Consider the following 25,259-nt stretch of genomic DNA (forward strand, 5'->3'; position numbering starts at 1 on the left):
GGTGCGCGCCTACCTGGTGATGATGGCGAGGTGTGGTGGGTGCATGCAGGCTCCCATGAACAGCACCACGTTCTCGTGGCGCGTCTGCCGGTAGTTCATCACCTCCTTCTTGAAGAGCTTCAGATGGTCCTGGTTGTTGCCGTCGATCTCCAGCAGCCGGATTGCCACCTCCCCGTGCCAGCGGCCCTTGTGCACCTTGCCCCAGCGGCCCTTGCCGATCAGCTCCCCCAGCTCCAGCTGCTCGAAGGGGATGTCCCACTCCTGAAGGTAGACACTGGTCTGGCTGGCCTTGCGCGAGATCGGCCCCTTCCAGTGGCCCCGGGAGCTGGGGAGGTCGTCAAGCTCGTCTGCTTCATACTCCCCCTCCGACTCCCCTTTCGTCTCCTCCGACTCGCCCTCCTCCAGCTCCTCCGAGTCGTTCTGCAAGGGGAGGAGGAGAAGGGTGCAGATTAAAACGTGTCCATTCACTGAACCAGAGTGGCAGAACTCTGGTCCTCCAGTTCCATTCCACATCAGGTTTTATCAATAATATTAATAGCAGATTAATACCGGAGGTGTAATTGTTATTCGATTAGGTAATTCAGGGCATGGTTGTAACAAACATAGAATCTGGGCTAGAACGCACTAAACCTTTAACTTCAATGCAAGTCAGCCACCGAAGTTTTTCAGCCCCTATATTGCGTGAATTTAGCATAATCAGCAAGTGTCTAAAACATGACTCTTCAGTTCAATGCACACAGCATGGCATTCTACACATGATGGTCAGAATCTGACAGCATGAAGTATATTCAGTGTGACGATTTTATTTTTTTGGTTCTACCTCTGAGCTTGCAGCATTCCGCTCCCAACATGGCTCACCCCCCCGATGTAACTTACCCCCACTTCCTGCTCCTCCATTTCAGTCTCTGATGGCTGAACCACACTAAGGGGGACAGAGGTTTGACAGGATGTTTCACAGCTTGTTTGATCATAGGTATTGATAAAGCATGTTCCACACTTCAGAAATCAAGCATTTCAACAGCAGCGTCTTTTGTAATAAACACCACTTCTGTTGAGATACAATTCACTCTAGTTACATATGAAGATACTGAATATTAACAATCTTACACAGTGTCTTCTGGATTTACAGGTTGCATGATCACTGGCAGAGGTGAACTGGGCACATCTGAAAAATAACAAATAACAATAAATTGAAATGTTATTAAAATTTGATAAGAGACATTGAACGATAGACGGTGCAACAATCAGGGATGTCCTGGAATTCCTAGTAAATTATACAATTCAGACCTTGCCTCTAGTCTACGATCCCTAATTTCTGCTGCTAAGAAATCATCTTACTCTGTACCGCAGTGACACCTACTGGTCAGACTAAAAATCACCTGTAGCGAGCCTGTCTGGCCACCGGAGGTCACTGTGGTTCAATGTACATGCTTCAGCATTACACCATTCACTTCTCAACAGTTAATAATATGGGCTTTTTTTTTTTTACTCCCAATGGCTTGCTCTGTGCCAGTACACCGAGCACTCTACATCATAGCATCTTTGTTCCAGCTCTATATGTTATGATTTGGTGGTTAAAAGAAGAAAGAAAGTTATTGGTGAAATAAATCTAGTAAGCAGAGACGATTTCTGTGCAAAACGCACAAGGAGACGGACAGGTGTGCTAATCCAGCTGATCACAAAGGAAGGAGGACTCACCTGGGAAGATAAACTGTTGTCTGTGATGAAAGTAGCAGGCAGCTTTAAAAGAATGAACCACAGGCACAGAGGAGAGAGAGAGATTAGGTTAGAGAAGTAGTAGTAAGCAAATCACTATCCCCAAAATAAAATCAGAAATGGGTTAGCTGTTACACTGGAGAAAAAAAAACACAACTAAAATGTATCAATGTATTAACGTACATTACCAGCCAGGGCCAACACCTACAAACAAAACATTACTAACCCTGGAGGTGCGGCGTCTCCTTTGCCAACACAGAGGGCTTGGTAATGAATAAACGCAAGGATACATCTCATTAAAAAAATAAACAAATGCATATGATGATGAGCCAGGACAGCCCCTTCCCCGCTTGCATCAGAGCATGCAGCATGCACACAAGAAGGGAACAACTTTACACTCAGTGCACAGCGTTCTGCACAGTGACTGTAGCCTGCGGGTCCAGTACAGATCTGAAAGGGGGCACAGACGCTGCGCCGCCACGGTGTGGTGCTGCAGACTCCTGCCACTTCAGGGGCGGAAACAAGACTAGAGCATGGCAGCTGCCCCCGTGCAGGGGGTCTCAAATCCGTTCGGTCATGGTGGCAAGTGTGCGTGTTGTGTTTGTGCAGAAGCAAACCCACTTCCGGGGGTGCTGAAGCGGCTGTCATGGTCGTATTATGTGGTGTGCAATGTGTGCTGAACTGTGTGGTGTGTATTGTGTATGTCCTGTATTGTGTTGTGCAAAAGCCGCTCCACTTACCGGGGAAGTTGAAGCGGCTGTCGCGGTGACCCTTGGGCGAGGGGTTGGGGGGCGGGGTGGCGCTGTTGGGGTTGGACTGCTGGAAGGGGGCTGGAGAGGAGGGGGTGGAGGAAGTGGTCGATGACGGGTTACTGCTGGAGTCCAGCTGGGTTACTGCTGGAGGATGATCCTGGAAAGGGAAAGATAAAGAACACACAACAGATATTACACTGGAGCACCTGGGAGCTCCGATGACTCATCTCCAAGCCAGCAATTTGTAATAACAGTAATTTGTTATGTGCTCTGTGCTTCAATGCATTTCCAGCTCAACTTTCTTTAAATCGGACACTTTTTTTTTTCTCTTACGCACTCTCAAGTTGGTTTCCCAGTGTTTACTCCCCTGGTTCAGTTCGGGAGCGGGAGGGGGGAGCGCGCAGGCTGCCGCTCGGAGCCTCACTGATGCTCTTACCTTCTTCGTCAGCGCCTTCGGAAGCGTCCCAAACTGAGGTGCCTCCGCGGGCCTGTCCACCGGGTTATTGATATCCGAAGGCACCGATTCCGTTCTTCGGATTTTTTCGACTGAAAGACAAAAGGGAGCAGAGCGGTTAGTACCCTCCTCAGAGTCCGGGCTCATCAGAATGGACGCTGCGACTCTCACAACTAGAACTCCATTTAAATATCTACTTCAAAATACAACGCAAATTTAGTAAAACTTACTTGGAAGAAACGATATTCTGCAGGAAGGAGCTTCTTTTGTACATTTGTTATGGCATTTTAATCTAGAAGAAGCAAAAAAAAATAGCAACATGCAAACTATTAAAACAGAACAGTCAAGAGTTTATTTTTACAATGTGTAATATGTTAAAAACAACACTTAAAAAGCTACAAGCTTGCAGCAGGCAGGCAGACAGGAGATGGGTGTTTTTATATTTCTCTGAAAGATTAACATTTCCATCGATTCAATCTGTATGTGTGCTCGTTTAAGCTAGAGGTTTGATTTTACAAGCAGCTGCGGTTCATCCACTCCCCACTAGGGCATGTCCTGCTCCAGTACCCCAGGGTGTGGTTCCGAGCCTCACCTGCAGTGTTTACATTTCACCCCGAACATCATGTTCTTCTGACACACCTGGCATGTCTGAGATAACCATGACTTGGTAGAGAACCTGCAAGAGAAACAACAGACTGGTAATTCAGTGCACAGTTCCAGGACCCCCCCCCCGTCTTCAACAGCTGCATTTTAATGTGAAAACCTCTTCACGCAATCACGCTTGTACACCTGCATTTCAATAAAGCTGCTGACCAGCAGAGGGCATGCATCCTCTGATTCCATTAACCAGTGATTCTATTACACAGTGTTCTACTTGGAAACAAACAGGCTCACCTGTGCGTGACTGCTAACCCGATATCCCGTCTCGCTGTTTGTGGGGACCCACGCTGGATGTTATCTAGGAAATAAGAGCGAGAAGTAAGGCAAGAGATTCAACAACAAACCTGGCTATTCCCTGACCATAACCAATAAACCGGCAAACACTTAGATACACAAGAAGACATCGAAACTGTGGGAGTTGAAAGTGTCCGTCCACAACTCACTTCTGCTTTTACAGACCCTGACCAGATCTAGTCCCAGACTACCTCACCTCAGTTAACATTACAGCAGGTGGTCCAGGATTCATGCCAGTCAGGGTCTGTGAAAGCAGCTGTTAATCAGAAATATCAGAACGTGTCAGCTGGTGCCTTCAACAGCGTACCGATTAAAACACAGGCCCAAAGGTCTGCCCGCTTTAGTTTCTTGTAAGTTTTACATTTCTTTGAAACAGACACTTCTAATGCATGCCTGCCCCATGTCCTTTCTATCAATGTGTGTCTGAGCGCGAGTGTGTGTGCGTGTGTGAGTGTCTGAGTGTATATACGTGTGTCTGTGTTGTATATATTTCAGCTGTTTTGGTGTGAATACCCACTCTTCTGTGCACTGTACTCGTCGAGGAGTGTGGGGGTGCCGGCCGTGGGAGCGGGAGAGGGGGCGGGGTGGCACTGCGCTCTCAAGGAGATCACAGGAGAGCGGGCAGGAGGGTCCTCACAGGCACCTCCCCCGTTGATCTGCACACCAAGGAGCAGCTTGTTCTTACAACTCCTGCAAGAGAGAGACGCTGGATTATACAAGCATGCAGGGGCAGCTGCTGTGCAAATCTACTCTGACAGCTTCCACAGGGACAGGCTGCACTGAAGCAAAAGTGAGTCAGCCAGACAAAATCTTAAAACTTAATTTATTTATCAAAGCCTTTTCTAAAAACCTGCAAGAAATAACAGAACCAAAACGTGTTAAAAAGTCAAGCCGTTGTCGTAATGGGTATCGCACTGTTCAGCTTTTCTTTTTGATAGTTCTGTGTTAGAAGAGACACTGGAATAAAATGAAGTGCAGAACGGGTCAGAAACAAAACAAGCAAAACATCCGGACCACTCCCAGCTGTAGCACCGCACAGAATGAGAAGCCCAGTCCCTTACTAATGATAACACTGCGTCTCAGTCTGTCTCTCAAGAACAAACAGCTAACTAAAGAAGAGCCTCCACAAACAGGAGACATCGCTGCCCTCCTGGCGCAGAAACAAGCCCACAGACAAAACAAATTGCTGCAGGCCACTGTAACAGCAATTAGGGGTGATAAACTGCAGCTTGCCAGACTCCAGACTCCAGGGGAAGAACACTGCCTGCAACAGCCACTCCTAAACAAGGTTCTTCAGTCCGGGAATCTTCTCTCCTCCCCCTTCCTGTTCCCTGAATTACACTCTTAAAAACCACCCTATCTAATGCATGACATCACTTCTGCGAACGAAACTTGACTAAGCCTGCCTGACTGCATGCTATAGACCCTGTGAGGTTCTGGCTTCAAGTCAAAAGTGGTTAGGAGTTAAAGTACAACAGAGCATTATGTTGTGTTATATATATATATATATATATATATATATATATATATATATATATATATATATATATATATATATATATATATATATTATTTATTATTGAAAACAGCTTTCCTATAATTGGTTGTAGCTGATACAGCCTGGACTGCATTGTACATACAGGCTCTGGACACCGGCTCTCTCTATTCGTAGTGGGCACGGTGGGGAGGCATGGGGTGAAAGCAGTAGGTGGCATACTTGTTCTGGGGCAGCTCCTCGATGCGGTTCCCCAGCTGGGACTCGTGGGACTTGCTCCGGGTCAGGGTGGAGAAGCTGGGCAGCAGGTGCAGCACCTTGCGAGAGGGGGGTGGCGGCGTGCGCGGGGGCTTCAGCTTGCTCTTCCTCTTGCAGGGGGGGGTGAGGGGGGGCGTGCAGGGGGAGAAGGGGTCCATGTAGAGGTACACCCCCGGGTGCGTGGGCGCCGGGCAGTCCGAGGTGGGGATGGCAGACACGGAGATTGAACGGGGCTGGCTGCATGGGGTGCGAGCGAGAGGGGAGGGGCTGTGCGGTCGGACAGGCCCCCCCAGACAGGACAGCTGCTCCGGGGGGGTCCCGCTGCTCTCTCGTCTCTGCGTTTCTGAAGAGCTCCACTGGCAGGAGTGTTCTCGCAGCTCTTCTCCTGTAAGGTGAGGGAAAAGTGCGTTATTCAATCAGGATAGTGAGGGGAGGTGTACAGACACGCAGACAGACAAACGGACAGACACGTGGACAGAGATACAGACTCAGAAAAAGGAAATCCAATGCAACAGTATTATTGTATTGTTGACTTGACTCTCTGTATCACAGGCAGGCAGTGATGCTCTGGTCACTTTGAGATCCACTAAACTGTATTAACCACTGCCAAGAACAACAATCATGCTAGCCTGTTTAAGAAGAAGCAATTGCACCCTGTAAGGCTCTTTTTATGTTTTCAATATTAATTCAAAGACTTGGTCTCACACACACACACACACACACACTGCAGCCATTGTCTTTCAGTAAGCAGCACTCTTATTGGATGGCTCGATGGACTAGGTTGCAAAACATTCTGAGCTTGTTAAAACTGAACAGTTTAAAAACACAGTGAGCTTATCCCTGAAGTTCAACCTGCCCTGCTTTGGAGAAGGCGGTCTTTTCCAGCTCACCTGATTTACATGCGTTCTGCAGACAAGAGAGGGCAGCGTTGAGCCGGGAGCACTCCTCAGAGCTGGAGCCGAATCGCCTCATGGCGTCACTGACCTGCAAACTGGACATCTGCAGCAGAGCATCGAAGGAGAGCTCCCCTGAAACTGCCTTCAAAAACACAAAGCAGAGGAGAGGAGGGGCGAGTCAAACACACAGGGAAACGCTGCCAGTTTTTACTTTAATTCATCAGCCTGATAAAAAGGATGAACCGTCTCCTTTACGACACTGTGCCCCAAACCCGTTTTTACTGCTATCCTTTTGTTCCCCAACATCATAAAGCGCTTTGCTGTTACAGGTACAAAAGCTTCCTCCGAGCAGTGAAGTAAAAGGGCATGCTTTAACTCCGTGTCCCTTTCCCGCACTGCATCGCTTTCCATTGTTGTGCAAGATCCGCACCTTTGTCAAAAACCTGGCCACACTCCGAATGGGTCAGTTAGCAAAAAAAAAACACATAAATATACAGCACAGGGCAATGCAAATTATCATGGAGGGATTCCTTCCTACTGTAATCCTGCTTCGTATACAGCCACGACCTGTGGCTGTATACACACCGCAGGAATGACACCGCAGGAATGACACTGATCTAGTTACCCTGGTCAGTCTGGAGAAGCCACAGCAAATCCCAACCTTTGCAACAACTATCAAGAGGCTCAAAAACATTGTTCCAGCAGCTTGTTCGCTGTACCAAATCGACAGCCTGCTGCCCGGTAGCCGTGTACAATCCCCTGCCTCGAAAAGGAAGGCAGCCTGCAGAGATCTCACAGCTGGTGTAAACACAAGAGCTCCCAGTGTAAACACAGGCTTCCGAATGCAGGCCTGCTGGTAGACAGCAGAGAGCATTTCTGTCATGACACTATACACTGTAAAAATACATCTGAAAGCCCTTTGCAGAAATCTGCCTGATTTATAGTACAAAGCCATAGAGCTGATGGGAGTGGCGCGCGTAACACACACGCACGCACACACACACACACACACACACACACACAGTGGCGTTCCCATGCTGCAATACACAGATACGCTCCTGCTGTGAAGCATGTTATGACTGTGTTACACTCCGATGAAGGCAGAGTGTCAGAAGTGTGAAGTTCTGGATAGGGCAGTGCAACACATCTCCATACAGGAAACCCATTTCTATACTGAAAACGACATCATCGAAAGACTGGAAATCTTCCGACATTGCAGAAGCTGAGCGAGCGCATTATCTTCTCCGTTAGAGAGAGAGAGAGAGAGAGGGAGAGGGAAAGAGAGAGAGAGATGGCCTTGTAGTGTCCTGCAGCGAGTCTGGGCGTTTCCAAACTGTACGTAATCACCCAGAAGGTTGCAACACAAAGACAGGTTTGTTCACAGCATTCAGAAGGGCTTGGTTTCCCATGTAGTGCAGATGTGCTGTTTTGTGGGGATCAACAAGTTGGGAATTGCAGGGTTTTTTTTATGTTAGAATACATTTAAACATTACATGGCCTGTGTTCTCTTAAGGTAGGTTTGGTTGGGTTTTCCTTCCTTATGGGGACTTTTAATGATCCTGTTAGCACTATAAACACACACAAACGCACGAATGAATGGGACAGCACAGCTCACGCATATAAAACTGCAGAGTTCAATGGTTCACAATTTAGATCCCACCTGGCTCTATGAAAAAAAGAGACAGGGCAACATCAATCACATGCTGCTTTCTTTCCCCTCCCTCGGCCCGGCTCACAGGACTCGCAAGCGGTCAGACAGCGCTAGTGTCTGCCTCCATCTCTGAAGGGACAGCTTTAGCTGGAAGGCCATTGTCTTTCATTACACCCTTTTCATACTGTATGACAGAGAGAGCGCTGTCAACAAAGAAACGTGACCCAGTTACCCAGCCTGGCAGAGCAGATGACGACTCAGTTTTCTGTACCTGTCAATACGCATTGAGATCAGCACACCATGCTGTTAGGCTTTACTATGTCAAATACACACGCGACAGATACAATCTGCATGGACTGTAAAGGCTTCTAGGGTTCGGGTCTAGGATTGCTGCTTTCAACACGCACTGCTTTCCAGTACACACGAGACTTCCAGACACAGCCACTGAGATTTTAAACAGTGTGGGAGTGCAGCAATTGCTCTACAGTATAACCGCATGACTGTAAACCTGTACTGCAGCGTGCGACCTCAACTCAGTGTGCACTTTTCAAAACAGCAAAACATGCAGGTAAAACAAAAAAAAACAAACAACTCCAATGCGTTTGTGCAATACCGCTAAACTGGATAACAGGACGCCTCTACCTAACAGCCGTGAAAACCCAGAACAGGTGAATGAGAAAGACTCCCTGAATAAGCAAACCCCGAAACGACTGGCCCCTTTAATGACAGGTTAATCAATATTATTATGAAGAAGAAACAGCAAGCTGCAGAAGTGCTTTAGGACATGTTGCACTGCAGAAAGCACAATACAATACAATTGTAGAGCAGACACTGAACGACCAAACAGAAAATAATAATAATAATAATAATAATACTCCATTAAAAGGGGCTCCCTGTGGCCGTTGTGGCTGTTCAAAAATTCTTTCACTGCATGGGAATGAATACAAACGTGTTTTGTACGTGCAAAAACTTTGTACCACCCAAAAAAAAAAAGGATTATATTTTTTAAAATCTGCAAAACAACCTTCCTTTGTATTATTGTTCGTTTTTTTTTGTTTTGTTTTTTTTGCTCGGATGCTAAAAATAGGACTTGTGCTGTCGTCACTCCTCAGCGTGACAGTCTGCCTGAGTTTACAAACACTCCTATTGATGTCATCAGCACTGGAAAACCCTTTGAACCGCTGGGAACGGGATGAAACACGATACTCCAGAACCAGCTGAATGAGGTCACGCGGGTGAGAATGCCACAGGGCAACATGCCTGGAGGAGAAGGGGTCAGGTTGAGGGTTCAAACGGAGAAAACGCACGGTGCAGCGACGTGGGATTCCAGCAGCTTCTACACTCTGCTTATCAGAGCGTCAACCACGTTAAAGACCACGTTAGAAAATATATCTTCCCTGTAGTCTACACTGAACACATCTGCTTCCAGATCAGCAGTTCCCAGCCAAGACAATATCTTACTCCGAACAGAAATATAGATATATTTAACAATATCGTTTTGGTTTGTTTTTTCTGCACATTAATTATCTATAAAAACAGTCGACGTTAATACCATGTTACTGATGACAAAGAAATGGGATTTATTCAATATGTACAACATTAAAATACCACCAACAATGAAAACGACTGGTAGATGTGTGAATAAATAGAACCCATACACAGATCTGCATTCAAATAAAAGCAATGTGCTCACTCCTTAGTAGTCTAACTGTTAAACCGTGAATAATCATTTCACAGCGAGACAGACACAGACAGAAATGTTCACCCCAGCGTACAGGTAGTCTCGTGCCCTGTATATTTCCTCACAGGAGTGTCTGAAGCTATTGATTGGAGTTTTTAAGAACTCGACATACCTTCTGCACTGCTGGGCTGTTCCAAAGTCAATTCCAGTCCCGATTCTGATAAATATCACTGTGTGCGGAGCGCCAGTCCTGCTGCTCCCAGCACCTATTGGAACTGTTCCACTGAATCTCTGCTGCTGTGGTGACTTGTTGCACAGGCCCGGGGGGAGTTTGATTTTCAGCTAATGCGGCAGAACACATCCAGCACAGGGCCTTAACAGCTGCATGACACGAGTCACGTCATGACATGTCAGTGCCGAAACCTGTAAAACACGCACTGCCAGCAACGTGTCCCACAGGATACCCAAGAAATAATCTACCTGCAAACCAGGTGCTCACTGCTCCAGGGCGAGGACTGTATAATCTGCAGAGGAATCTGAAACGAGAACCGAGCGTGGGGGGTGGGGCGGGGGGGGCTTCCTTTAAATGGTGCTAGATACTCTGGTACAACCTATTCCTTGTTTGAGTTGTGCTTTGCTGTTTGAGTGGAGAGTCACATTAAATCCGATCACTATTAACACAGTAATCAGAATTCAATCCACACTGTTTCTATTGGTTGAGCTCATGTACTTCCACATATATATATATACACATACATACATATATACATACACACACACACACACACTCTTACAGATGTTGTTTCTGACCAAATAAAGGCTGACACGTTGTACTACTGTATCAGAGCACAGCAGACGTGAAGACAGTCCGCAGCACACACAGGTTTCACAACATACCTCCCTTCAGCAATCCCAAGACAGGACAAGGCTCTTTCCAGTTTCAACGCGCTCAGCGTTCTTCTTCAAATCAAATCCAAACGCCGCTGCTTTATCCAATCCTCGGAAGCAGGGAGTGTTAAGGATCTCCGAGAGCATCAAAATTACAATATTACAATTCCAGGCAGGTCCAGACCCCGCCCCCAGACACACAAGAAAAAATAAAAAACAGCTTTTCGTTTGTATCACCAGTCCATGCAAATCAGCAAGTAAAAGCAGAAGAGTCTGTGCCCTGCAGAAGACAAGTCAATACATGCTTAAAATGACCCGCGGAGCTCTACTTCTGACTCCAGCATGTGCCTGTGTGCCAACTACTGGACAACTGGCACCTGTACCACTCTTAATCCACTGACTCGCCATTCCCACTGCAACCCGACACTAGTAACATACTGGCTGTTTCACAAAGAGTAATACAGCAGAGATGGAACTGTGAGAGTACTGGAAAGAAATACAGGGACGGAGAGAAGACTCCCATTGCAGAGCACTTTCACCCAGCCCAGGTTTCATGACGAGCCTGATTAGCCATCGTGTACAGGTAACAAGCTCATAATAAAACCAGGTAAGGATCGCTGGAGGGCAGCTCTGCACTGTCTTTGTGTTCTGAGGAACCCTGGACCGGAACCCGACTGCAAAGGCAACAGGTTGATCCGAATTGGCTGAGTCAGTCAGTCTGCCTGCAAGCTTTCCGGTGAAAGGGATCACTGCAAAGCCAGGATTAAGGGAACAGTATTGCAACTCGTATGGGTGATGCGATTCAAGGTCCAGAACAGTTCGAGCTGGTTTGTCAAACGCTCTCCCACCCTCTTCGCAGTATTATTCTCAACAAGGCGTGCGAGCCGCATGGATACAGAGTTTGAAAGCTCTGCTGCACATAGAGTCAAAATGATCTCGATTTAAAGGGAAACGTATTTATTTTAACCCTATTTAAAAAGGGACGACGGCGCTGTTACACTGGAAACGAGAAGCGATCGGGACCTCGCCACAGACCGTGAATTAAACAGCCCCCGGGTCTGCCTGGCAGTAATCAAACCTGGGTGTCTCCTCAGGTTAACAGCCCCCGGGTCTGCCTGGCAGTAATCAAACCTGGGTGTCTCCTCAGGTTAACAGCCCCCGGGTCTGCCTGGCAGTAATGAAAACCTGGGTGTCTCCTCAGGTTAACAGCCCCCGGGTCTGCCTGGCAGTAATCGGGTGTCTCCTCAGGTTAACAGCCCCCGGGTCTGCCTGGCAGTAATGAAACCTGGGTGTCTCCTCAGGTTAACAGCCCCCGGGTCTGCCTGGCAGTAATCATACCTGGGTGTCTCCTCAGGTTAACAGCCCCCGGGTCTGCCTGGCAGTAATCGTACCTGGGTGTCTCCTCAGGTTAACAGCCCCCGGGTCTGCCTGGCAGTAATCATACCTGGGTGTCTCCTCAGGTTAACAGCCCCCGGGTCTGCCTGGCAGTAATCATACCTGGGTGTCTCCTCAGGTTAACAGCCCCCGGGTCTGCCTGGCAGTAATCATACCTGGGTGTCTCCTCAGGTTAACAGCCCCCGGGTCTGCCTGGCAGTAATCATACCTGGGTGTCTCCTCAGGTTAACAGCCCCCGGGTCTGCCTGGCAGTAATCATACCTAGGTGTCTCCTCAGGTTAACAGCCCCCGGGTCTGCCTGGCAGTAATCATACCTGGGTGTCTCCTCAGGTTAACAGCCCCCGGGTCTGCCTGGCAGTAATCATACCTGGGTGTCTCCTCAGGTTAACAGCCCCCGGGTCTGCCTGGCAGTAATCGTACCTGGGTGTCTCCTCAGGTTAACAGCCCCCGGGTCTGCCTGGCAGTAATCATACCTGGGTGTCTCCTCAGGTTAACAGCCCCCGGGTCTGCCTGGCAGTAATCATACCTGGGTGTCTCCTCAGGTTAACAGCCCCCGGGTCTGCCTGGCAGTAATCATACCTGGGTGACCTCTCTCCTCAGGTTAACGGTTTTCAGCCAGTCGCTCAGTCTCGGGAAGCTGTCCAGGGCCGTTGACCGATTGCTCACGGGCACTTTGTGTTTACACTGCAGCTGCTTGCCGATGTACTTCACCAGCTTCACCTGTAGGGGGAGACACAAGGGGTCAGGTGCAAGGAACTAAAAGCATCGTCCTAACTGGGGACGATCCTGCGGTTCGTATGGAGGGCTGTGCTATATAGGTCTGCAGGTCAAGTTTTAAGACGTTCTCAGTTGCAACAAACACAGTGTATCAGTCTTCTGCCCTCCGAGGATAGATACTTTCAGTGATCCATTAGACTACGTGCTGCAAAATCACAGGAATATAAATTAGCATGTTGTATTATTATTCCTCCCATGTTAAACATACAATTAGACCTTTTATTAACACAGCAGACATTAAATCATTGAAAATAACACAAGGCATTTCAGTCTTAAGAACATCCTACAGCCGCACTGTGTTCAGTATTGCCATCCTCACTATTATCAGCAGTACGGCTATTAAGTAGCGGTTTTGAGAATTTTAAAAAGTGAGTTCATGTTACCGAAAGGCAGTTAAACACCTTTTAGAAACTATAGGTTCCCTCATAGTTTGGTGGTTTGAATTGGGTTTCTGAACGTTGAATACAAACACATTCACAGAGTAACCCCTAGCTTGCATACTACTTTAGGGCTACCAGCACCTTTATATTGAAGAAGGTCATGAATAGATGCTTCTTAAACTGATCATTACGACACTGAAACTCAATAGAAAACAGTGGTTCAGTGCGCACATGATCCCACTGGAAACACAGTCACTTACCAACAGAGATGGAGCCAAGACTCCTACTTCATGCCAGTTTCACCCATTCCAGGTTTTACTACGAGCTTGATTATCACCCTTGTATAGAGGTAACAAGGTGAGGTGTGTCTTATTAAACTCCTAGTAAAACCAGGAATGGATCACACAATGCTATGTAGTGCATAGAGAACAGATGGGCTGCAGTTGAAATGTCAAGCAAGGCGGATGCGCCTGATTCTCTCACAGCTTGTCAGATCTTGCTCGTGAATGCAAATGCACTCTAGAGAAAACTGATCAGAAATTCCCCCATATTATTTTTACCTGATTTTTGTCCATTAAGGAAATCCCCCGTTATCTTTCTGGGCTACTTTGTATTATTTTTGTAGCTTTTAAATTGTAGGGTTTTTTTTGGTAACAGCGTGCAAGGGCAGAAACGAAGCAGTGGTAGTGTTTAAAAGAGCAGAGTTTGGTGTACTTCTGCTCCACTCACACAACTCAAAACACGTTTGTAAAGATATGAATCAATTTGAAAATGTAACGAAAAAGTTTTGATGATTTGCGCAATTTCATGGCAGTTATTACGATCACCTTGTAGAGCGTGAAAGACAGACGGACGGGCAGACGGACAGAGACAGGCACAATCTACTCAATCCCAGGATCGGTATTGTGAATGTAACAGTTCGGTTTGTGTTATTCAATGGCCGTAATCAATACCAAATTAAAACCAGGAATTTAAAAGTATATAATAATAATAATAATGCATTTATTTTTGTAATCTGCAGATGTGCTGCCTAGCTATGCGAGGGGCTACATTATAAAACAAGCTCCAGCAGAAACACTACTCTCTGCCCCTGGCCCCGTCATGCTTTCAGCACTCTGAAGCAGAAGGGCTCTCACTACAGAGCTGCCATTACATTGTGAGGAACAGCAAGCCAGCCTCGTCACAGCACCGCCTCCTGAGCGGGCACGGCACTCTAGTGTCACCCTGACACACAGCGGGTCACTGTAATCTTGTTCACTGCAGGCGCACTGCGAGGCTGACCCCGCGTCTTCACATGCAACACTCAAGACTTTGGGTGGTTCTGTAATTGGGCAACACACATCAGAGTCAGCTGAATGACTGAGTTACACGAGAGGAATCTCAAACCAAAAAGCAAGTTATTAAAATCAACAGCAAGCCACTGTCTGATGCAAAGAAAGTAACAAAAAATGAACAGATAAAAAAACTTGCATGCAATTTCCACATCACGTATTATTATACTTAACTCTTATAAAAATGTAAGATTCTACATGTGAACGGAGATTCGCACAGCCCTCTGCAGTAGCACTGGTGTTCTGATACCTTCCTTTGCACATCAGGAAGTCAGCTAGCAAGCAAGCAAGCAAGCAAGCAAGCTTACTTGAGACTGCTAATTAAAACACCACATTTACTCTATGAAATCACAACTCAAGCTAAATAAAACATCATGAAAATTACTACAGTACTAATTGAATCAACCTGGCGTTTTGGTTATCTTGACTTTTTTACTGCTCGTACAAATTTCATAACTAAAGAATTACATGCAGAAAGAACATGTTTCCTACTGGCAAACCACGGGCAAGTGTATTACATGGGCAATTTGCCCAGAGTTGAAAAACGATCCTTGGACCTCATGCCATCACTGCGTCTCAGTGGTGTGTTCTGCAACGTGCTGAGAGGCACTGGGGCCCAGAAGGAAAGAAGGAACAGGCAGTGCTGAACATGCCACGGGAAGCTCAGAACATCATTCAGAATGTCTATTAAAAGGCTACGTTTTAAGCATCAAAGCCATGAAGCGGGGCATTGAATTGCTTTCTGAAATAAAAACAGCCGGATTTAAAAAGCGCTCAGTCAGTGCGGTATCCAAGAACACAGCCCCAGGGTGCCACTCTGTGAAGCGTCCGGTAGCAGCCCGAAAGGTCAGTCGTGCTGGGTTTATAATCCAGGTTTGTGTGCCTCCTGTTCACTCTCGCCATGGACCAATGAACACTGCAGAATGTTTACTGGAAAGCGCTTTAGAGTAAGTGACATTCTTGACATTTGAGTCCAGGCACATTTACACAGAAACGGATTATAAAACACCGCCGAGGGCTCCCATGCAATGAAGCTTCTTACAGTGTGATGCACAAAGCAGAAACATAGCTCTGCTCCGAGCATTACAAAAACACCTATTACATTTACAGCAACCCCCGGTAAAAACACCACAGGATTCATTAGAAAGTGTTCTTATAATATTGCACCAATGCAATGTACACTGCTGTTCACTGGGACCATCCTACTCTGCCATGGGGAAATAACTAACCACCTGACAATCAAAGGAAGTCGTGTCCACACTGGCTGTTCTGCGGATCTGTCTTGCATCAGCTGTGAGATTGCCTCATAGCAATAACATTTAATATAAACCTTGGAATAGACGTCAAGGTTTCAAAAACAACTCCGCCATGCATGCAAATCGAAAGCAAGCAGTTGATTCATGCAGGAATCTGTTACTTCTTGAAGACGTCTGTCTCTGTGCAGAATTCTAGGTGAAATGTCAACTGCATCCCTTTCCACATCTTGAGCGAGCACAGCACAGCTAACCTTGATCTCAGGCAGCCTGCAGGCTGACCTAGATTCAGACGCATCCAATTTTTAAAAGCAGGCTCTTCTGTTAGAAAATGTTTGCAGGTGCCCTACCGTCCTGTACATACAGCAGGGATATGTACACCGGAGAAGGAAAATAAAACCTGATCTGATCTGGGTGCATTGCACTGCACTAGACTGCTGGTCAGCTGGGATTCTAAAAAACAGCAGGGGAAAACAAAAAGCTAGTGGCTTCATACATCTGGTACTAGACAAGTCAGAAAACGCTGGTCTGGGGAAAAAGCGAACAAATAAAACAACTAAATCTGAGCAGCTTGCAAGCAAAGGGCAGCAGCTAACCCACTGTCACTCCCCAGGACGCTCTGCCTCCTCTTTGTGTCTGATGAGAACAGAGCCTGGGTTTCAGATTCTCTGCTGCAGTAACGGACCAACACAACCACGCCGGCAGTGGTGGAACACAATATAGATTTAACACAGCAAAGAGGAAAGGCTCTTTTGATTACTCGCTACTGTAACGAGTTTCTTCCGTTTCGATCTATCTGGAGGAATAGAAAACGCAAAGAGATGTGGAGATCAGTGCTGTGCAGGAGCAGTGTCCCTCTCCCGAGGGATTACTCACTGCAGGTACCCCAAACGGTTGTGGTTTTGCTCTTGCTCACAGTAAAGACGTCAGCTGTGTTCTCACAGCAGGGGGCTGACTCACACTTTCCTAGACGTCTCCCTCGTCCTCATTCCGGGCTTGTAAATGATGCTGTCACCCGGGTTTCTCCCATCACTCTGCAGGGCACACTAACGGTGCATCCTGCAAGCGTTGCAAAGCCCCGCAAAGATGCTTACTGTCCAATGAGAGAGCTGGTGTTTAGTTCTGAAGGGAGGGGAGTGCACAGACACAAAGGGAAGGGATTGATTTTGGTTCTCATTTTGAGCACTGCATTTTTCTCATCTAGAAACACGAACATTAATAAAAGGATTTCCTGGCAAGTTAAAAGATTTAAAAAAAATAAAAAACACAAGGTTGCCAGTTCATAAGAGTGTGAAAGACACTCTTATCTTCTGCAGACATTTTAAACAAACACATCTGGTTTCCACAACTTTAAACTCTACAAGGTCCAGTAGAGACACTCTCAACTTCACAGCTAATAGGGGAACTTTTTCAGTTCAAGTGACATCTGCAGCTGCTCCGAGTTTCAGAAGAGATAAAAGACCCTGCTTACTAGACAGGAACTTGCACCTACACCTACAACATGTGACTCATTACAGCAAGCTCTGCATGCGATACTGCATATGCCCAATCTCAGAACTTACCTAGAATTACTTACCTATAACTGCTGCAACAACACAGCGGCAGACTGAATCAATACTTGAACTACACTTTGCAATGAGCTCGGTGTCAGGCCAGCCAGGGGCAGCTCACACCTGCAGGTTCACAGCTTCACACCGAGGTCACACACAATATCCACGCCCCCAGGGCCAAGTGACAAACGACAAAATGGTCTCGAGATTGCGCTTCAAACCGTTACGTCACGGTCCCAGTTCAACCAACCCAGACTTGTTATTTCTACACTGTGGCTAATGAAGCTCACAGGAAAACTTGGAATGGGTGATTAAGTCTTATTTCCATCCCTGAAATCAGGTACAAAGAGCAGGACTCCTCGATCCAGTTTTATCCTCTCATGAGGCGCAGTATCAGAGTTCGACACGACCTTCACTCAAACTGAATGTAATGGGGAAAGGACACAGTCAAACACACATTTGCTTTATATATATATATATATATATATATATATATATATATATATATATATATACACATACACAATACATATATATATATATATATACACACACACACACACACACACACACACACACACATATATATATATATATATATATATATATATATATATAATAATAATAAAATGACAACCTCACTAGAACTAATTCTATAGTTCCAGTGGTTTTTTTTTTTTTTTTTTTTTTTTTTTTTTTAATTGTTTATGCAAAAATGATACAGGGGCTTACCCCAGCCAAAGACCTGTTAACCAGTCATTTATGACATTTTAGAATGATTTATCATCATTATCTTGAGTTTCACACGTAACATGTTAGTTTCAGGCACACTTGGTTTGAGAGAGCAAGCAACAGAGAGAGAGAGAGAGAGAGAGAGAGAGAGAGAGAGAGAGCAAGAGAAAGCGAGAGAGAGCGAGCGAGAGAGCGAGCTTTCTCGTTTCACACCTGGTGTTTGTTTTATTAAGCAGAGTCCCAGTGCAGGTGTGGCTGACAAGCTAATCCGACTCGCAGAACAAGCTAACACGCCTCTGCAAACAAAATTCCAAAAGGAAATTTTAGGAGAACTGTACTTCCTGGATTGGAAGGAAGCAGGAAACATTAATCGAGGAATTTCGGAAGACAAAACGGGTAAAGGAACATTTGAACAAAAACAGAGCAATTATTGCACAAAAACTACAATAAGCATCCAGTCCAGCACATGGAGCTCACATGTGTGACAGCGTTGTCCAGCAGGACAGCAAAGCTACCCAGGACTGTCTGAGCGGCACATATAAAAGGTTTCCATGCGGTTTCCATGCACTTTCAACCCTGTCTAGCAGCAGCACTGCACAGACTGACCCGTCTGACGGAAACAGGAAGCTAGCCTCTTTCCAGGTAAAGACCGTGTCTTTCTTGTAAAGTGCGCCTAGTGGAAACACAGCGATTTGCCCTTTGTCCACACATTATTTTACAACGCGTTGCCCGACCGCACATTTTCCATAACCTGCAGGCGATATTTTCCACCTCGTGCTTGAATTTCCCACTCTCGCCTCCCCATTGAAACAGCTGCAGTGTTCAAAACCACAGAGAAAAAAACAACGACGTCAAGGTCAGCTTAAGACGTTTACAGACGCCCAGAACGTAGCCTGGTTTCTGCACAGGGTAAGACAGTATCTGATTAGTTGTCTGTACCTTAACCCATATTTCCCCAGGCAGATAAGCGAGCTGCAATTGTCCTTGCAGTAGATCTAATAACGCTATACACAAATCAGTCTCCTCACTGCCAAATCCCTCATGGAAAAAAATGCCATGAATGCTGGGATACAGCATCAGCTGTGATAATCCACATCTGCAGAGGGTCTGGTATGAAAAACATGGCTTGCGCTATTGAAATCCCTCTATTAAAATATCTTCACCCAAGTGAAAAAATTTAGACACAAAGTTTACTTTTGTGAATGTCGGCGATTTGTAAACAGTGTTGCTTTTAAAACAGCATGCAGTGTGCTTAGCAACAGAATGCAGTACATCACAACAGAAGATATAGCATGTATCTACAATAGGGGATGAGACGCTGAAGGTTACAAAGCGCACACTTTGTTTAATGTTTAAACTTTTACACACACACCCCGATTCCACCGCACAAAGAGCGTTTCTCTCCCTTGTCTGGAAGGTCATCTGAATGGGTGCCACAGAGTTCATCGTAACCCTGCCAGGATCGTTACCTTGTACGCTGCCACTTACTTCTTCAGCAAATTCACAATGAAAAGATATTCAAATATTGCTTTGAATATTCAAACCTGAAACCCCCATGGTGCTACTCTCATGGTGCTACTCCCAATAGGATTTCCCACATGAAGAAGTCAGGGAGTTCGGTTTGCACCACCACAAAGAAATTTCTATTTCAGCAACCGTCCCAAGATGCCCCCCGGACACTGTCCGAACATGGCTGTGCCACTAGCGATGCCAACCAGGCTCTACCAGGGCCGCTAGACTCCGACTGGGTCCTCTCTTTTCTTGTATAGCAGTTAGTCAGCACATGCTCACTGTGGTGTATATTATTTATTAAGTAGATTATTTCATGAAGAAAAACAACAAGCTTATCGACAAACCTTCAGGTGAAACTCTGGTCTCCTTCCTTCCTTGTCAATTCCTTGTACTGTACAGTGATCCTGTAATAAGCTGAAACTATATCAAACACTCCCACACACACACACGAACACACACGCACACACGCACACACCAGAAGCTCTGCATGAGTCACCCTTTACACCCACTAGTGACACAGCATTTCTACTTTCGAAATCTATGGTCATTCATGATGCTCAAAAAAAAAAAAAAAAAACACCAAAACTGGGCAGACGTCTGCCCTTCCCGGGAGCCAAGCTTCTGCCCCCTGCCCCCCCGCCCCCGCTAGCCAAATTATTCAGAATGACAGTGCTGCATGCTGCTCAGATTCTCCCCCCCACCCCCAAAGTTCTCATGAGATTCATTTTTATCCTTGACAAGAAAACAAAATGAAATACCAAAATGACACACAGCCAAAAAACAAGCACAGTGAGTACTGCATAGCCCTTCAATTACCAGGCCTGCCAAGCTGCTTATTTCCAGGTCGTGAAACAAGAACACTTTGGTCTGGAGCAAAAAAAAAAAGAAAAAAAAAGCGCTCAAGTGAACCCAGCCCAAAACGATCCTGATTCATGGAGCTCCTCGCACGGTACTCAACCTCAACGGCAACATCTTCCGCCACATTGTTCAATGTTTACTGAGCGCGGACAGCAAGCAGAGGCGTTCGGCACAGAAGCACTAACCCATCGACCAATCAAGAAACGGACTCTTCACGCAGATTAAAACGGTCAACAAACCGGCACAATGCTGAAACGCTTTATAAAAGCGTCGCTTCAGAAGGTTCGGGGAAAAAGCAATTTATTAGTGAGATTCGGGGCTGTTCAATAAAGACCCTGACCATGCCAACACACTGTAAAAAATGAACAGACTGCAAGGGCAGGAGGTGGATTCGGTGGTTTTGCAACATAGCGGTAGTGCAATGTAAGGATATTGACATTGCAGAGATGACATGTCTGTCAATCGAAATGCAGTATACAGAATATGAGGTTAATCTGGCTCTGCACGTAAAAGTCCTTTCCAAGTCCCTCCTGCTAAGACCCCAGTTCTCAGGATCACACACACACTCACATCGCACAGTAAATGCATTCAAGTGAGCCCAGAGCTATCAGACTACTGCATTCACATTTTTTCACAAGGCTCCTAGGAAACAAAAAAGTTACGACATCCTGTTTTTCTGCTACGTTTTTGATCTTTGGCCAAAGTTCTGCTGCTGTGAAGCAAAAACAAAAAAAAAAAAGTGTGCAGCTAGTATTACTGTAGATCCTGCAACCAGCCCGTCTGAGACGAGGAGCAGGAGAGGAGAGGAGGGCAGAACCTCGGAGCGACACTCCAGATGCACTGTCCTGATTTTGCCTGAACCCAATTATATGTAAACTGCAGGCAAGTGTAAACGAAAGCCTTATTTACAGTTCTTACAAATCTGAGCTTGACACGGGATGTCCATGAGAGCTTGCCTTTTACAGCGCAATGGAAAGCAATGCTGATTTCACATGAACGGCAGGCTGCATTTAGGAATGCAGGCTGCACAACATCACAGCTAAATAAAACTCTTGTGAACAAGAGCCCAAACTCAAGACTCGGAGATGCCCAAATTAATTAAGGATTCCCTGAGTTTGCTTGAGGGCTGCACTTCATCTACTCTTCATCACTGGAGCAGCATGTCTACAGCAGCTCTCCCTTCACCTAATACCCCATGACATCACTATACTGTTCCTTTTAATAGGAACTGTGACTAATGTTTAATCTGTACACACAGGAGCACAGTGAGCTGATATTGTTTCAGGACAAACAACTACTGAAAAAATGACCCCCCCCCCCCGGTAAGAATTTATTTGGGTCAATCAGGAACCCCTCTATTGCAGCTCACGTACAGAACAGGAAACTATTCTACACCTTAAATACGAGATGAAACTTTCCAAAAAGCCTTACCCTGCCGCTTTACACTTCGGTGGCCATGCAGAGTATCTGTCCAAAGGGTGTCGGTGCTTCATTTCACAGTCATGATACACAAAGCAAATACTGAGAGCGCAGGCTTGCAACGAAACCAGGATTGCAAAGTCCATTCAAACAAAACAACAGCGCATGGCCAAAACAAGCTCAGCCGTAACAAACACGCGCTCAGAAAGAATGATCTTACATAAAAATAAATACAAACAGAATACCTGAGCAAGCTTGCAGAACAAAGGGCTGGCAGTGCCGATAAGGCAGCTGTGTTTTCAGAGGATTTTTGGAGTTCAGTCAGGGTGAAAAAGTGTCACACTTTGTACAGCAAAACTGAGACACAATTAAAAAAAACTCCCTTGAAGTTGGATTAACTCTGGAAGGAGGAAGGTTTCTTTAGAACCTCTTTTGTCTGCGGCTTGTTCCTCAGCTCAATAACCGACAAGTTTACTCAACACGTTCTCCTGCAAGTTCAGGAGTTTGCAAAACCAGCCTGTGGCTACAGCAGAGGTTAGGGCTAGAGACAAGAAGTTAAAACTGCTGCAAAGGGTTACTAGAACACAAGACAATACACAGTGAAAAAAGGTCCTGGACTTTAAAAGTCACTTCTGTTCGGAGTATGACTTCCACGTCAACAAGGCAGCTGTGCGCGTGTTGTGAATGGGAGCCTTTGTGACGTTTATTGATCAAAACTGTACTATGTCTTGTTATCCCAGGTTAACAGGGTTTGTAATCCCGCGTGTGCGTGTGCGTGTGCCACTGACAGGGTCAGCATGTCAAATCCCCATTATCTCTCAGCTACCTTTCAATATCACACTAATAAGAGTGTAGGCTGTCAGTGTGTTTATTTACCTTGCCGAACCGATCGCGTCCCACACAGCACAACACCGCAGCTCTATAGTTAGCAAAACAGCATCCCAGACGGCTGCTGGACAGGTGCAAGCTTCTGCAGCATCGGCCAAGCAGCACTAGCACCGAATCGCACAACAGCGGGCCTGTGCGTGACCTGCAAAACGCACGATCAAACACAGCGCCCCCGGGCTGATCACAGGAGCACAGCACCCAGCGATGGGGACAGTAAGGAAACACAAGATGTGCTGTACAAAATCAATCGCTTCTAGTTAAAGGGAAACTGTGCAGTACAGCAGTGATGGATAAAATGTACAAGCCCTGTAATCCCCATTTCTGTATCACAGAGCAGAGAATGCTCAGCCACCCCCTACAATTTATTTATTTATTTATTACTTACTTACTTAAGCCCCACAAGCCACAATTCTTCACATGCATTACGTTAGGTGTTGCAGGACAGGAAAAGGGGTTTTCTACAAGAAAGGGAATTTACTTATATAAATCTCATTTAAAAAATGCTAGTGGGTGAAAAACGATTAGGTGAAGAGTGTGTGCGTGCGTGCGTGCGTGCGTGTGTGTTTGTGCGTGCGTGTCTGTGCGTACGTGCGTGCGTGCATGTCTGTGTGTGTGCGTTTCTGTATGTATATTGGGTTAATGTTTGTTTCTTTTAAGCTTGAGTGTATTTTGTATGTTATGCACCGTGTGTGATCGTAGGAACAAGTGAACATGTAGCATCTTGCAACCCAGACCTCAAAGTGACTGCTGAGAACATGCCCAGGAAAAGGCAGGACAGTGGCTTTAAAACCCTGGTCATCATCACTCACTCAAACACCTCTTCATCTCGGCACATTAAGAGAGAGAGAGAGAGAGAAACGCAGCCGTGGATGTTATCCTGTACACTGCAGTCCTGGAACACAAACAGGGCAACACAGCCACAGAGCTGACTGCTGCTCCTACCGAGTTACCACGACAACTACTGTCACAGAAACAAGGAGGCAGACAGAGAGAGAGAGACACAGACACAGAGGAGGGAGGGAGGGAGGGAGGGAGAGAGAGAGAGGAGAGACAGAGAGCGAGGGGGAGAGAGAGAGACAGAGAGCGAGGGAGAGAGAAAGAGAGGGAGAGAGAGAGGTTTCTTTCCTAAACCTTATATGCAGGTAGTGAAATAAATTCAACACACACACACACACACATATATATATATATATATATATATATATATATATATATATATATATATATATATATATATATATATATATATATATATAATATATATATATATATATATATAAGGGTTTTACTATGAGCTTGATTAGCTCCAGCGTGTATGCAACAAGCTCGGGTGTATATTATTAAACTCACAGTAAAACCAGGAAAGAAAGGCTCAAGCAGCACACGCTGTCCCTTAACAATCCCTTGATGTTAAGGGTTAAAATCGAGACTCAGGCGATGACTGTCTCAATGGAATTGCACAATTCCAAGAGCCACTCACCCCCGCTCTGGTTTCCGCTAGTCCTGCGCTGTGGAAATCTGCTTTTCCATCACTCACAGAAGATCAGTTTATTAAACTGAAGTATTATGAAATGTCACATCCTGTGCAAGCACTGGAAAAGGAAACACACAGCTTTAAAAAAATTAATTAAAAAAACAACTGAGAGAGAGCGAGAGGAGAGAGAGAGAGAGAGAGAGAGAGAGAGAGAGAGACAGAGAAAATACATTTGTTAAAAAAAAACTAAAACTAAAAGCAGACACACACGCATCGCTGTGTCCTTTGCTGGTGGCATTGGCTGCACTTTCCCACAGCCACAGTGGAGTCGTTAAAAGGTTTGCTTCAATGCTCTTTGTATTCGCTGGCTGGCTGGCTGGCTGGCTGGCTGGCTCCAGTTAAAAGTTTTGTCCAATGCTAAAAGTACATTCCTCTGTGAGTATTTACAAAAATGGGAAGATATCCTTGAAGGATCCAACAGGTTTAGGGGAATTTATTTATTTATTTTTATTTTAAACCACTTAGCCTCAACATATTTGACCAAAGCTCTGACTCTAACTCTGACTGTCAAACACACAGGATGACAGAAATAAGGATCCCTTGTCAGTGTGTCAGCAGCACAACAATAAATAATCTGTTTGGGAGACTCAAAAGACACCAGCGTTTTTGGCTGCAAAATCTTCAAAGAGCTACAGACTTCTGTACATCTACTCGACTTTACCCTTTTTGCAAACCTACTGAGACAAGTACAGCAAACGATGAACGTGGATAAAGACTAATGAAAAATAAGGTGAAAGGATTGCCATGTGCAGCACAACTGTTGTTAAACAGCCCTTGTACGACTAATGCATTTGCTTGCATTCCAGCATGTATTCTGCAGTATGATAAAGCTGCATGTCTCTGTTGTAACCCAGTTTCAGCCAAGACAGGCAAGACAGCAGACTG

At 45.8% G+C, this 25,259-nt stretch overlaps 1 protein-coding gene across 7 annotated transcripts in view; it reads right to left on the reverse strand.

The window, feature by feature from the left end:
- Nucleotides 1-25,259, reverse strand: part of LOC121308731 (kinase suppressor of Ras 1-like) — a 36,005-nt gene that overhangs the window by 6,445 nt on the left and 4,301 nt on the right. For 2 of the 7 annotated variants that reach the window (XM_041241299.1, XM_041241301.1), the window contains exons 2-14: nt 12,720-12,860; nt 6,520-6,667; nt 5,594-6,014; nt 4,394-4,566; nt 3,817-3,880; nt 3,515-3,598; nt 3,153-3,214; nt 2,905-3,014; nt 2,457-2,625; nt 1,699-1,740; nt 1,108-1,165; nt 877-922; nt 14-420 (exon numbers count right to left, since the gene is read on the reverse strand). In XM_041241299.1, the coding sequence (XP_041097233.1) occupies nt 14-420; nt 877-922; nt 1,108-1,165; nt 1,699-1,740; nt 2,457-2,625; nt 2,905-3,014; nt 3,153-3,214; nt 3,515-3,598; nt 3,817-3,880; nt 4,394-4,566; nt 5,594-6,014; nt 6,520-6,667; nt 12,720-12,860 (1,925 nt within the window). Of the gene's footprint in view, nt 1-13; nt 421-876; nt 923-1,107; nt 1,166-1,698; nt 1,741-2,456; nt 2,626-2,904; nt 3,015-3,152; nt 3,215-3,514; nt 3,599-3,816; nt 3,881-4,393; nt 4,567-5,516; nt 6,015-6,519; nt 6,668-10,029; nt 10,331-12,719; nt 12,861-20,019; nt 20,105-25,259 lie in introns of those variants that run through there. The other 5 variants (XM_041241303.1, XM_041241304.1, XM_041241302.1 and 2 more) reach the window with 5 other exon arrangements.

Source organism: Polyodon spathula, unplaced genomic scaffold (genome assembly GCF_017654505.1).
Source record: "Polyodon spathula isolate WHYD16114869_AA unplaced genomic scaffold, ASM1765450v1 scaffolds_766, whole genome shotgun sequence".
NCBI classification, from domain to species: Eukaryota; Metazoa; Chordata; class Actinopteri; order Acipenseriformes; family Polyodontidae; genus Polyodon; species Polyodon spathula.